This window comes from Hemitrygon akajei, chromosome 22 (genome assembly GCF_048418815.1).
Source record: "Hemitrygon akajei chromosome 22, sHemAka1.3, whole genome shotgun sequence".
In the NCBI taxonomy this organism is placed as follows: domain Eukaryota; kingdom Metazoa; phylum Chordata; class Chondrichthyes; order Myliobatiformes; family Dasyatidae; genus Hemitrygon; species Hemitrygon akajei.
In genome coordinates this window covers 36,237,203-36,250,703 of record NC_133145.1, presented here as the reverse complement: position 1 = coordinate 36,250,703, position 13,501 = coordinate 36,237,203, and the positions used below count along the sequence as shown (strand labels likewise).

Genomic DNA, 13,501 nt, shown 5'->3' with positions numbered 1-13,501 from the left:
TTAAGAGATATATTACTAACTACATGGATGGGAGGGGTATGGAGGGCTAAGCTCCATGTGCAGGCCGATGGGACTAGGCAGAGTAACAGTTTAGCATGGACTGGATGGGCCAAATAGCCTGTTTCTGTGCTGTAATCCTCTGTGCTCTGTGACTGCATAAAATTATTGTACCCAGAGTTATATTGTTGATCAAGGAATTACTGCTGCCCTCTTCAGCCATAGGTTCACCAATACCGTTATTTCTTCCATAAAGTAATGACTGGGCAGATTCTTCCTAGAATATAAACAGATTGCTATTCTTTTTTTAAAAATTCATGAATAAAAACTCAGTACAACTTGCACCAAGCTTCTACTTTGCTCTACTGATTTGCTGGCTTTTAATTGTTTCCTCTGCTTTAGCAAGGATGGGTGAAAGAGGTGGCAGTCCTCGCAGAATTGCATATATTCTCTGCTTCCAACTCCTTTGGTCCTTAGTGCTTAAAGCTCTGATTCCATATTCGCAGAAAAATAATCTGGTACAGAAAGTAAGTATTCTTATTCATATCTGTCACACATGGATTATGTAAATATACGAGCATTAAAAAATGCTGAAATTAATCCAGATAATTACTTTCCAAGAATGTGCAAAATACATTTTGAAATATTTGGTGCTTGTGAACAAATTGCATTTTCCATCTGACATAGAAACCTTCTCCTTTATATTTAGTTTTCATCTTTGGGTTCTGTCATAGATGTTACGAGAAAGATATCACAGCAGACATTCATATGGAATTCGTGCCCATCTCTTTAGCAGTTCAAAGAAAAAAAATGTCAAATAGTGTCAATATAAACTGTAACTACATTTAAAAAGTGCTTTATGTGTCTCTTAACTAACACTTAAAGGCAAGGCTTTGCTCATTTAAATGTTTTGACATCAGTGTATGATGTTTTTGACATTATTTTATTCCTGAATTGTTTAATTCACCTTACAAACAGACAGTGTTACAGATTGCAATTACTGTAAAAATATATTTCTAGAACTTTTCTCAAATGGTAAAAAGATGAAAACCTTAGAAAGGAAACCCAAGGACACAGAATCTTAATGTTGTCAAGAGTTGCACAGTTAATTGGAAAATCGACGTCACAAATAATCTTCACAAAGTAATTTTAATTGACTTCATCTCTTTAAAACAAAATACTAAAATAGCACATATTTACTTTAATTTTTTTTCAGAAAAAATCTCCACTTTCCTTTGGTTGCAAACGAGGGGACAATGTTTTCTTTTCCCCCTACAGCTTGCTCCTCAGTGTGAGGCAACATAAATACGTAAATACCCTGGATCAACTATCATAGTCGATGTCTAATAGGAGTCAAAACTAATAGGAACGATTATATTAAAGGAATATAACTTCATTCCACATGCTTAAGATGAAGAGAAAACATTATGTCATGTCACTAGAGAGAGATAAGTATTAATCATAATTTAAATAAAAGACACTGATTACTTTGTGCTTACTATAAACACTGGTGACAAAACAATCCTAATATATTGCTTTTGAAAGATGTCCTGGTTGTATTTGAAGGCTAAAGTTTTCTTAATGAAATAGGATTGGTCTTTACTGTACTTAATCTCATCACGAATTTTCCCACTTTCTTCTCCTGTTATATTCACGCCTTACAGCTGCCTGATTCAAAACCATCTGTTTTAACATGTGTAATTTAGTTCACTATTTAATTAAATGTTTTACATAGGCATCTTCTTGGAATTAACTTTTCAAATATGAGTTATTGCAGTTTTAATGTTGTCATAATGCCAACAGGGGAAAACTAACACTATTTTGTTGATGTTTATAATGAATTCATTCAAAAGGTTCCACTGGGACACATTAACTCATAATAATTAATCTAAATTACTAATGGGGGTTTGTTCTGATTTTTGATGAGAAAAATCATTTACAAAGAAGATTCAAAATGAGTAAGAAATCACAGGAGGTGCTACTTTAATTGAATTTAGAACAGATAATCTCCCGCTAGTAATGTTTAGTGCTATGAGCTCAAAGTACACTGACAGTAGAAGGAAATTTCTTTCAGCTGTACATTAATAAAGAGGAAAATACATCACATTTAATTTATTAAAATAATTAATGATTCCTTGTAGTTAACCATACTGTGTGATTATCTTCTAAGAAAGCTTTATTTATGATAGGCCTTTAGTGCCTATGAATAGGATACAGAAGATGTAGTGAGTCTCTTTCAATATATTATTAAAGACTCACTGTACTTTGAAACTTGAAAATTTTAAAAGCATTGGCACTATTTATCATAAAGGTTACTTTTAAATTGCATTACTTCCTTTCCTTGATAATGTTGACTCATTGCTGGTTACAAGTCCATGTGTGTGTGTTAAGTTCACATACCAAACCTTTATTGCCCACTATTTAAGTGTGACTCTCAAAAATATACTGCTAAGTTCTGGTAATGTTGGGTCCAAACTCACCCTGATCTTTCAATTCAGCAGAAATGTTGGGCTGTATATCTCAGAAAGATTGTGTTGGCATTGGATAGGGTCCAGAGAAGGTTTGCCAGAATGATCCCAGGGATGAAATGGTTAATGTATAAGGATGGCTCTAGGCCTGTACTTGCTGGAATTTAGAATAATTGGAAATGTATCGATATTGAAAGGCCTAGATAGCGTTGACATGGAGAGAGTGGGAGAGTCTAGGACCAGAGGCACAACTTCAAAATAGATGGGCATCCCTGTGGAACAGAGTTGAGAGGGAATTTCTTTAGCCAGGGTTGGTGAATCTGTGGAATTCATTACTATAGATGGTTGTGGAGGCCAAGTCATTGAGTATATTTAAAGTGGAGGTAGTCAGGTTTTCAATTTATAAGAGTATCAAAGATTACAAGGAGAAAGCTGGAGAATGGGGTTGAGAGGGAAAATATTATTTTATGGTGGACCAGACTCATTGAGCTGGATGGCCCAAATTCTGCTCCTATATCTAAAGTTATTATGGTCTAATGTTTAATGGATAGTAATCTGGAGGTGGAAATCTGATTTTATTTTCTCAATATAACTTGTGGTATGGATATGCAGCTTCAGATGAGATCAGCTAATCAAACAGAGATCTAGTGTGGAACTTGGAAACTACTCTGATTCATGTGTTTCAGCTCCTGATTGGGTAATCTTATCTGATCGTCAAAGGAGCAAGAACTTAAATGTGTGAAAGTGTGAAGTTCCCTAATTCTCCAGATTCAAGAACTTAAATATATTTTCGCATTATAGGATGTGCAAGTGATTTAAAGTAGTCATATCTTCAGAAGGTTGGTTTGAGAGAACCAATAACATTTGCTATGTTATTATAATATATAATAATCATTTATGTTATTTTTAAATGTAAATGTGTTGGCATCATATTATCATACATATGAAATTGAACAGTGACTCTAAATTATTAAAGGGCCCAATACACAGACAAGGATTACATATTTTAATATGTAAACTTTGAAATTAATGTTTAGAGATTTTCTCCCATGATAAAACAGTGTAGGAGAAAAATATTCTTACCGGTTTTGTCTTCTCAATCGATTCCTTCTCCTCTTTAGACTTTTTTCGTAGATCATGTGAAATGTCTTCCATTTCCTGTCCCAGAGAAGAAGACAACATTTCACTGGATATGCCCAATGAAAGTTAGTACTGTAAACTAGTCGGCCTTTTTGTTTATTTTCACGTGACTGTGATACAATATCATATAAAGCAATATCAACTGCAAATCAATCAATTTAAGAATGCATTTAATTGCACTTCTCTATTTATGGTTTGATGATGTCAATCAGGTCCATTAATTTGTAGGTTAGGGGTATTAAGGGTTGAGAATCTGAAGTCAAAAACGGAGTTATGTTCTAACACAGACATTTTCCTATTGAATGAAATCGGGTTCAAGGGCTGAATGACCTCTCTTGTTCTGGTGTGCCTTTTGAGTGTTTTTCATGTAACTTAACTTTCCTATGCTTTTTTGTGTTTTTATATAAGTGAGATTTTCAGTGGCTACAGTAGCCTCTGTATTTTTCTGGAAACTTCTTGTTTTCAGTGGTGGCTGTCACATTACTTGAATTTAGCTCGTTCATTGGTTAATGTTGTGAATGGAATTCAGTATTCTGATGCAACAAGGCCAGGGAACATTGGTTTTTTGTTCTTTCTTTGCTCTTTCTCTCCATGCTTCTTCCCTCCTGTCCTTTGCTCTTGTAACACTTAATAAAAACGATCATAAGCAACAACTTTTATGCTTCATTCCTAACTTCCTAATAACCTCTGGATTACAAAGGCAATGGGATCCAACATAAGGCTCAGTGGAGTCATGAGTTTTGAATTCTTGCACAAAAAAAATTCACAATAGACAAAATCATTCAACTCTTCTAAGAGATTAATATGTAAATTAAGAGTTGTGATATCTAGGGGAGTTAAACAGCAGTATTTAAATTTTACATTATTATTGGAATGTCTGCTTACAGTAGTGAATACCTCTAGGATTCCTTTTTTCATAATTCAGAAGCTTGATTTGATAGTAGAGAAACTTGATGTGGCCTTTAATTCACCTCAAAACATCTATAACTCCATTAACAGTTTAGAATCTGAAAAGATTTATTTTGATCCTTGAATATATTTGGCAAGACTCTAAGAACTTCAATAATTAAAATCCTCATACATTTTTAATTATTAAAACCTCACTTTATTTCCTGTGGTTCAGTAGCATTTACCAATATATGGAGGTTACTTTACAGTACAGTATAGCATTTCAAACAGTAATATTTTGTTATTAAATCTGAATATAATCCAGGACATTGAAAGCAATTCTTACATAATAATATCAAGATGGAATCAATGGGTTATATTATCTTAAAATACTATGTGTACACAGAAGGTAGTCAATATTTCAAGATAGGAACTACAAAAAAAAAACATCAATACAAATAAGGAAGGAGTGACCTCACAGAAGTTTAGAAATATACTGTAATAGGAAACATAGACAGCTAGCCAGTATCTTTTTCCCAGGGCCAAAATGAATTGATACAAAAGGGCATGCATTTAAAATGAGAGGGCAAAGTTTGAAGGAGATGTGCAGAGCGAAGTTAGTTTTTATACACAGAGTGGTGGGTGCCTGGGATACGCCTCTGGGGTGGTAATGGAGGCACACATGACAGGGTTGTTTAAGAAGCTCTTAACTCATACTCATGAGTGTTCAGAGAGTGGATTGATATTCATTCATTGAATTAGGGAGTGAGAAATTGGCGTCATTGCAGTGCAGAAGCCATTTGAAAAAGAACAAGTTTTGTTGGGAGTGAGTTTTATTTAAGTCAATATAAAGAAGGGAGGAGTAAGTGGAGCGGCCAGTGTTAGAGAGGTCAGGCTTTGGTTCAACAGGCTTCAGTGAGAACAGGCGAGGTGAGTGCAAAGCTCAAAGGTTTCAGAGAGAAGGCACAGGTAAGAACAAGTAAACTTTTTTTTATTGTAAGTAAATCCTTACTTCAGGGTAGGCAGGATGGATAAGGAGGTGGAATACTTCTCTGTGAGATGTGGGATTTCAGCATAGCTGACAGTATCCCTGATGACTACATCTGCAGGAAGTGCACCCAACTTCAGCTCCTGACTGACAAGGTCAAGTAACTGGAACTGGAGCTGGATGTACTCAAAAGCATCCGGGCAGAGAAATAGTGCTAGGAGATTCAATAGTTAGGAGGATGCACAGGAGATTGTGTTCCCAAGAAGGGATGCCAGGATAGTGTGTTTCTCCCAAGAGCTAGGGTCCAGGATCTCAGAGCAACAGTAGAATACTCTCAAGGGAGAGGATGAGTAGCCAGAGATGACAGTGCACATTGGCACAAATAACACTGGTAGAAAGGGGGAAGAGATCCTATGCAGATAACATAAGAAGTTAGGAAGGAGGCTGGAGACTACCACCACCTGGATTACTCCTGGTGCCACATGTTAGTCAGGGTAGGAATAGGATGATAGTACAGATGAATAGTGGCTGAGCAACTGGTGCAGGGGAAGGATTTAAGGTTATTGGATCATTAGAACCTCTTCTGGAGCAGAGACAGGTTGTATCTATCATGGAGAGGAACCAGTTTCCTGGCCGGAAGGTTTGCCAGTGCTACTCGGGAGGGTTTAAAACAGTTTGGCAGGGGGATGGGGACTAGATCACCAGGACAGAAAGTGGACGGTTGGAGAGGAAGGCAGATGTCAGAGCCAATAAAAGCAGACAGGAGCATAGTAATATATATGATGGGATGGAGAGTTTGAAGTGTGTGTATTTTAATGCTAGGAGTATTATGGGTGAAGGTAATGAACTTAGAGCATGGATCAGTACATGGACCTATGAAGTTGTGGCCATTACAGAGACGTGGTTGAGAGTGGGACAGGAATTGGTGATAATATCCTAAGGTTGTGATGCTTTAGAAAAGATAGAGAGGAAGGTAAAAGGTGGTGGTGGGGGGAGGGGGTTTGTACTACTACCCAGTGACAATATCACAGCAGCACTCAGAGGGCATAATGGAAGGTCTGTCCACTGGGTCTGCATGGTTAGAAATCAAAAGGAAGTGTGTAATCGCTCTGATAGGATTTCACTACAGACCCTCGACCACCCCCGCCCCCCCATAGCCACTGGGACATTGAGGAGCAGATATGCAGGCAGATTAAGGAAAGGTGTAAAAACAATAAATAGGGTTGTAGTCATGGGGTCTTCAACTTCCCTAATATAAATTGGGATCTTCTTAGTACAAGTGGGTCAAATGTGGCTGTACTTTTCAGGTGCAGGAGAGTTTCTTAAATCAATATATCAATGGTCCAACAAGAGGAGGGGCTGTACTGGACCTGGTGTTGAATAATGGGCCTGACTAAGTGATCGTCCTTTCAGTGGGTGAGCAGTTAGGGAACAGTGACCACAACTCCTTAACTTACAGGATAGTGAAAGATAAGGATAAGCACAGACCTTGTGAGAGAATATTAAACTGGAGCAAAGCAAATTACAAGAGCATTAGGCAGGAATTAGGGAGGGTTAATTGGGAACAGCTGTTTTCAGGCAAGTCCATCTCTGACATGTGGAGGGTACTTAAAGACCAGGGTACACAGAGCACAGGACAGGCATGTTCCAACAGAAGGAAGTACAAGGATGTCAGTGTGGCATGGTCGTTATCACAACAGTTTACAGTTCAGGAGACCTGGGTTCAGTTCCTGCCACTGCTTGTGAAGAGTTTGTACTTTCTCTCACTGATCATGTGGGTTTCCTCTGGGTGCTCTGGTTTCCTCCCAGTACTAAGAAGTACTGGTTAGAAGGTTAATTGATCAATGTAAAGTTGTCCTGAGATTTGCCTCAGATTAAATCGGGGGATTATGGGGCAGCATGGCTTCTATAAAATCACTATGGCCTTGCCATCTACCTTATTATGATCTTGCAACTTACTGTTGTTACGAATGTGCCACAACGCTGAGGGGCCGAAGGGTACAAAGTAGCCCCCTCCTTTTTGAGAATCGCAAGATCGCTATTAATTCAGGTCTGGGACCCAGGAAATGAGAGAGAGACACGCAGAATCCACAAGGGTTTGGAATGTGTCCTGGCCCCCAGAAAGGCGGAACCATTGATAACAACTATTGTCTCTTGGAGACGGAATTGTGTATTGAGTACTGTACCATTCATTGAAGCCCTCAGGGAATGACCAGAGTGGGCTGGTTGAGGGATTGCATCATCCCAACCTGATTGACATCTGAGACCCCGTGAGTAAGGATAAAAGAGGGTCTGGGGAACAACCCCTTTAGACACACCAGGAGAAACGCTAGAAATCCCGTAACAGCGTTTAATAGCGACAGCCGGTGGGGGCCCGCGTGCGTCCTTTCCCTTTGCCGGGATTGAGGCCTTACCACGGAAGAACGGCTTTAGCTAAAGGAGAAACCAACACCAACGGAACTCTGGAAGGATCGACATCATAAAAAGGAAAAGCTGGCAAGTTTCTAAAAACTCTCTCTTGACTCCAACCAAAGGCTGCAGCCTGAATGAACTTGAGTGACTTTTATATTTCCATCGGACAATACGTTATCCCCTAGACAACGATAGAGCTATTTCTTATTGATTATTATTATACCTGCACTTTTAGATCTAGTATTGATGACGTATAGTATCTGTATGTTTGCATTGATATTATTTTTGTGTATTTTTACCAATAAATACTGTTAAAATAGTACCATCAGACTTCAACGGACCTCTCTATCTTTGCTGGTAAGTGACCCAGTTACGGGGTTTGTAGCACAGTTACCTACACAGCATTTTTACGGTAGCTTTTACACTTTATTTTGCATTGTTATTCTTTTATCTTATTTTAGCTCAATGTAGTGTACAATAATTTGTATAAACAGTATGCAAGACAAGCATTGCACATGTGACAATAATCAACAAATATCAATACCGATATATTCCTCACCTAATGTTCCTATGAATTGTAGTAATGTATGCAGATTAGAAGTATTTAGACAGAAACACATAACCACCGACTCTCTTTTCGATGTTCCTTGGTTATTTTCTCTTATTTGTTAAACACTTTTCCCATTACTTTGTTTGATCATTCACACCTTTAGGGATTATTAGTATAAAAAAACACCCTGAGGACAAACCATGACTGCAATTGCTTATCCCAGAAATGACTAACCATCACGAAATAAACCACAATGTTGAAATTATTAAAGTGATACACATGGAGGGAGATGTAACGTTCTTTCAAGTCTTGTGCCAAAACACAGTGGTAATATTCTTTTGATGTCCTGCCACAGAATATAACAATGCAGTCACACAACTTCTGATGATTCTTTTCAATATGAAACACCTGAGGAAAAAAGAATGTGTTTTTTTTTACTATATAATTAATTCTCATGAGGCAAAAGATTAAGGAGCATTTTTTATATAAAAGAAATGTGTGGTAGGTTGTACTTTTGAAATGTAAATTTCCATTTGGAAACTTGAGACGGGTGTAATTAAACATTATCATCATCTATTGCATTGTATGGCCTCCTAGTTTCAGGATTGAACTACAACTAATAGTCTTACTATGATTTAAAGGATAAAATTTGCATCCTTGTTAAAAGCAATGGTGCATGACAAAGCCAGCTGGATTTTGTCAAGTTTAATATTTGTCTACAGAGGTAAAGAAAAGACAATCTTTGATCCTCCCATTATCCTTTAGCTTGGTTGATCACTGACCAGTATGCCTCGTTTTGTTGTACATTAAAATGTATCCCTTTTAAAAGCAACTCCTGTGATCTAAGACAAGACTTGATCCCAAGATAAATATGCAATTTCTTGTGAAAATAATGGAAATATAATGTGGAGAAAATACTAATGTCAATTATTAATATTAAGCCACGTGACTAAACAAAATTTTAAGAAGTCTAAGGGTACTGATATTAAACAAGATATTTTATAAATCACCAAATGAAGGTTTGATTAATTATGATTGAATTCTAGATTACACACAGTGAATGACAAAATATGTAATATGATATCCATATTTTGCTGTGATATAGAGAGAACAACTTCCAGAGTGCATTCATTGCACTGAAGAAAGCCAGAATTGCTGTCAGAGACTCCCTGCTTCTTTAAAACTTATATTGTTTTATGGCTTTCTCCAGAGTAATCAAATGATCTGTTGAGAACTTAGAGGTTTATGAACTATGTAAGATACTCCTTAAGTGTTACAGCTTGTTGTGGGTAGTGTGAGTGAATAGTTAATGATGCACAAAGCTATAATTACTGCTTAGCAAACTCTCAAGCCCTAAAAGAAGTTGTGTGTTAGACAAATATTTCAACATATAATGAAGTTTGTACATGATATTACAGAATCTAGTGTTACGTACCCGTGACACGTGACAGTGGTACCCTTGTCACGTGACTGGGGTTGAAGTTATACTGGACATGAGGTAATGGTGGAGTGATGTCATTTTCCCGCCAGTAGAGGTCATGTGACAGGTTTTTTCTACAGGGTATAAAAGGAAGACCCACCCTGTCAGGTGGGGCAGTTCGTGGCTGGATTTGCCAAGATGACTTCATGTCACTGCGTGATTTAAAGGGATGACGCAGTTTAGTTAAAAATGAAGTTCTATATAATGCCTAAAGTTTAAAAGGTCAGAGCCAACGGTTTCTTTGCTAATGGAGAGTGAAGTTTGGAGATCAAGAAAAATCGATTTTCGATGGATTGACTTCGACCTTGTGTGATCCTCATTCGGAAGGATTTCGTTGACTATTCTCGCTGTTGACCCCTGGGATGACCAGAAAGGGTTTGAGAATAGTGTGGAAGGAAGGTCAGTCACTTTAAGTTGTTATATTTAATAAAATTCGACGTGGGAGTTCGACGCTGGGAATCGAAGGACATCGACGTGGAAGAGAATTTAAATCGCTTTAAAAAGTCTCTCCTTTTAAAAGTACCGTGAGCTTTTGAACTGTCGGCATATCGTTCTTTGAACTGTTTTCATTCGGCAATTCGCTTTGGAGAACTGTTTTTTCCAATACTACTTTAAAGACTGTTTGGGACTGCAAAGCTATTAAGAACTGTCTGACCAGCTGCCAGCAGCTGAGCTCGGACCATTGTTTGGGTTTGTTTACATTTGAAGGGGGTTTGTTATCAGTGTTTAATAAACGTGTTATTCGTTATAAAACCCCTTGCCTAACTCATCTATTTTATTGTTGCCCGAATACGTAACACTAGTGTATCTTGCATAAATACTGTATGCTATGCTTTGTAATCTGTTTATTATATGACAAAACTATGTTTTTCTTCTAGGTTTGGCATATCCAAGAAAGCAAAGTGTTCAGCTAATGCTAATATTGCCTGATGCCAGAGACACAACTAAACCAAAGCCTAAATTTAGTTGCAAATTTGAAAAAAGTTGAAGATCAAACTACGGAGATTCTTAAATCTGTGGGCGGCTTTCCACAAGGTTTCACCAAATTGCAAAACCCATTCCACTGCCGACAATGAATTCCAAGTCATGGTCTCAGAATTAAAATATGGCTTTCAGAATTGACTGTGGAGTTTATAGACTGTTGCGGTGCAGTTAATTAACTTTGCGCATGAAGATGTCATAATGATTAGGAAGAGTGATTATCAGCTGAAAAATAAGAAAGATGCCGGAACAAGAAATCCTACGAATGACCTGTGATCAAGCCTGAAAATAAAATAATGTTCCTGATAGATTAAGAATGGTGAAAAGCACAATATTTTACTTATATCATGTCTTGAAATAGTAAAATGCTATTTTATTAAGCACACACATTTCTTAATGTCATATTGACCACATCTGTGAAGGTTTGTGTACAGCAGAAAGTAAACTGGTACACGATGGCCACATTTAGTTAGAAACCACCATTATAATCAGTACAAATGGGTTAAGTCTGCAAATTTGGTACAATAACTATTCTGGTAAGAAAGCTAACTTCCTTTTACTCTGGTTGTGGATTACGTATTATGATATACTTCTAATATTTACGAACATTTCCCAAATCTAGTACAAATCTAAGCAATCAATCTGTCTTCAGCCAGTCTAATTACTAAGAAGAAACTCTTATTGCTCAAATCCACAAAAAAAACAATTCCTGATTATAGACCCAAAACAGTCACATGTTGTTGAATGATACATCAAATATTTTTCTTTTCCTTGAAGATCCCAAGAATATATCTCCAGAGAGTTTTGAGTAAAATACAGTTGAGTCCGGTTAACTAGGACACATCAGGGCCAGTACATTTTGGCCCAATTAAGTGGCTGCCCCAATTAGCCAAGTTTCATGGAAATAGTTAAAGATGTACAAAAAAGACAAACTACCAACTGAGTAACACATATTTTTAAAAATAAAATACAGAACAAATTAGAACACGACCAATACTACTACAGTACTATAAATCTGTCTATTAGTTCCTAATAGTTATTGACAGAGGATTTCATCCAGGGTACAATGACATGTGTGGGACATCCAGGAAGGAGTAGCATCTCTGCTGAAGTGGCTTACCATGTCCGTTCTGGGTCGGCTCACTCACCTTTGGTCCCCACCAGACAGTCAGCTCTCACCTATGGCTTCAAGTATGGTGATGGCGGCCTCTCCACGGGATACTTCTTCAATAGGCGGGCTAAATCAGTTGAGGGCACCCGGTGGGCATCATATCCCAGTAAGATAGGGAATGCCTGTTCTAGCATGTGAAGTCATGTCCAGCACACTGGGCGGGTGAGATCAATAGTGAGATCCAACGAACAAAAATACAGTTCTACAGTGCTTCATGGAGAGAGAAGGCACAATAAGGCACAGAAGAAGATATGGTCCACTGCAACAAAGGGAGAACCCAGTTTGTAATGTCTACTCGTACCACTGGACCTGGTTGAGTGTAATGGCTTTTCCTCTTTAAAGACTCTCTCACACAGGTTTCTCTGTCATCATCAGATACAAAGGACAAACAACATGCTGCTGTGTTCTTCTGATTGACTAAATGAACAAATTTATCACAGACATCCAGTGTAGATATTGGCCTGCCTTCATACAATCTTTTGACGATTTCATCCTCAAATCTTCTTTTTCATTGTAACATTCAAGAAGATTGTCGCTACCTTCAAATTCTTCATATTTCCTATTTCTGGCATCTCCAAGCCTGAATGCTTGAAACTGCAGTGAGCAAAATAATTTTAAATTGTCTTACTGCTCATTTCTTGTATCCATCAGTGATATTAGTCACTGCTAATTGAACACAAACACATACTACTGACACCATTTAAAAACTGTTCGCTCCAAACATGGTATATTCTCAAACGGCAACACAAGTTCACATGATTGATACTAGTGAGGAACTGTTTAGCACCTGTCTCCTGTCCCAATTAAGAGATATAGTGTCCCAAATGAAAAAGGGAATCCTGGCTTTCAGTTTTTGTTCTTTAAATGTTGTCCTAAATAAATGGCTGCCCTGATTAACCAAAGGAACAATTAACTGGCATCAACTGTACTCAATATGTTTATTCTGACTGCTGTGAGAATACATGGAATTTAAAACAAAAGTGATCTCAAAGCAAAAGGAAAATGGCCCCAAATAAAATTACTGGGCAGTTGCTAATAATGGAGATGAGATAAATAGAAATCACAGACATTTATCAGTTACTCTTCTGAAGTGAATTCAAATGCGCAAGTGTGCTGTCAGAATTAAACTGCTTGAATTAGTACCAAATATCACAGAGTTAAACACAGATTAGTGTTTTTAATCATTGGCCTGTATTCCCTAAAAGATTTGAGATCAGAAACATAACTGTACATTTGTTATTTAAACTTTGTTTTATCAGTAGTTCTTAATTATCTGAATACAGATTGGAAGCAGAAGTTGCTTATATAAGTTGTCAATTAATTAATGTTTGAACAATTAATTAAAAATCTTTATGGCTTCCCTCAGTTGATTACAGAGAATAAAACAAAAATAGCTTTGTGTTGTGTGAAATTGGCTAAAATTCTT

General features: G+C 37.3%; 1 protein-coding gene across 10 annotated transcripts in view; it reads right to left on the bottom strand.

The window, feature by feature from the left end:
- The window catches only part of tnrc6c1 (trinucleotide repeat containing adaptor 6C1), a 601,775-nt gene that overhangs the window by 458,317 nt on the left and 129,957 nt on the right, over positions 1–13,501 (bottom strand). For 9 of the 10 annotated variants that reach the window (XM_073026006.1, XM_073025993.1, XM_073025999.1 and 6 more), the window contains exon 4: positions 3,549–3,623. The exons of the other annotated variant lie outside the window; for it this stretch is intronic. In XM_073026006.1, coding sequence (XP_072882107.1) covers positions 3,549–3,620 — 72 coding nt within the window. In that variant the 5' untranslated portion in view covers positions 3,621–3,623. The remainder of the gene's footprint in view (positions 1–3,548; positions 3,624–13,501) is intronic. 10 annotated transcript variants of the gene reach the window in all.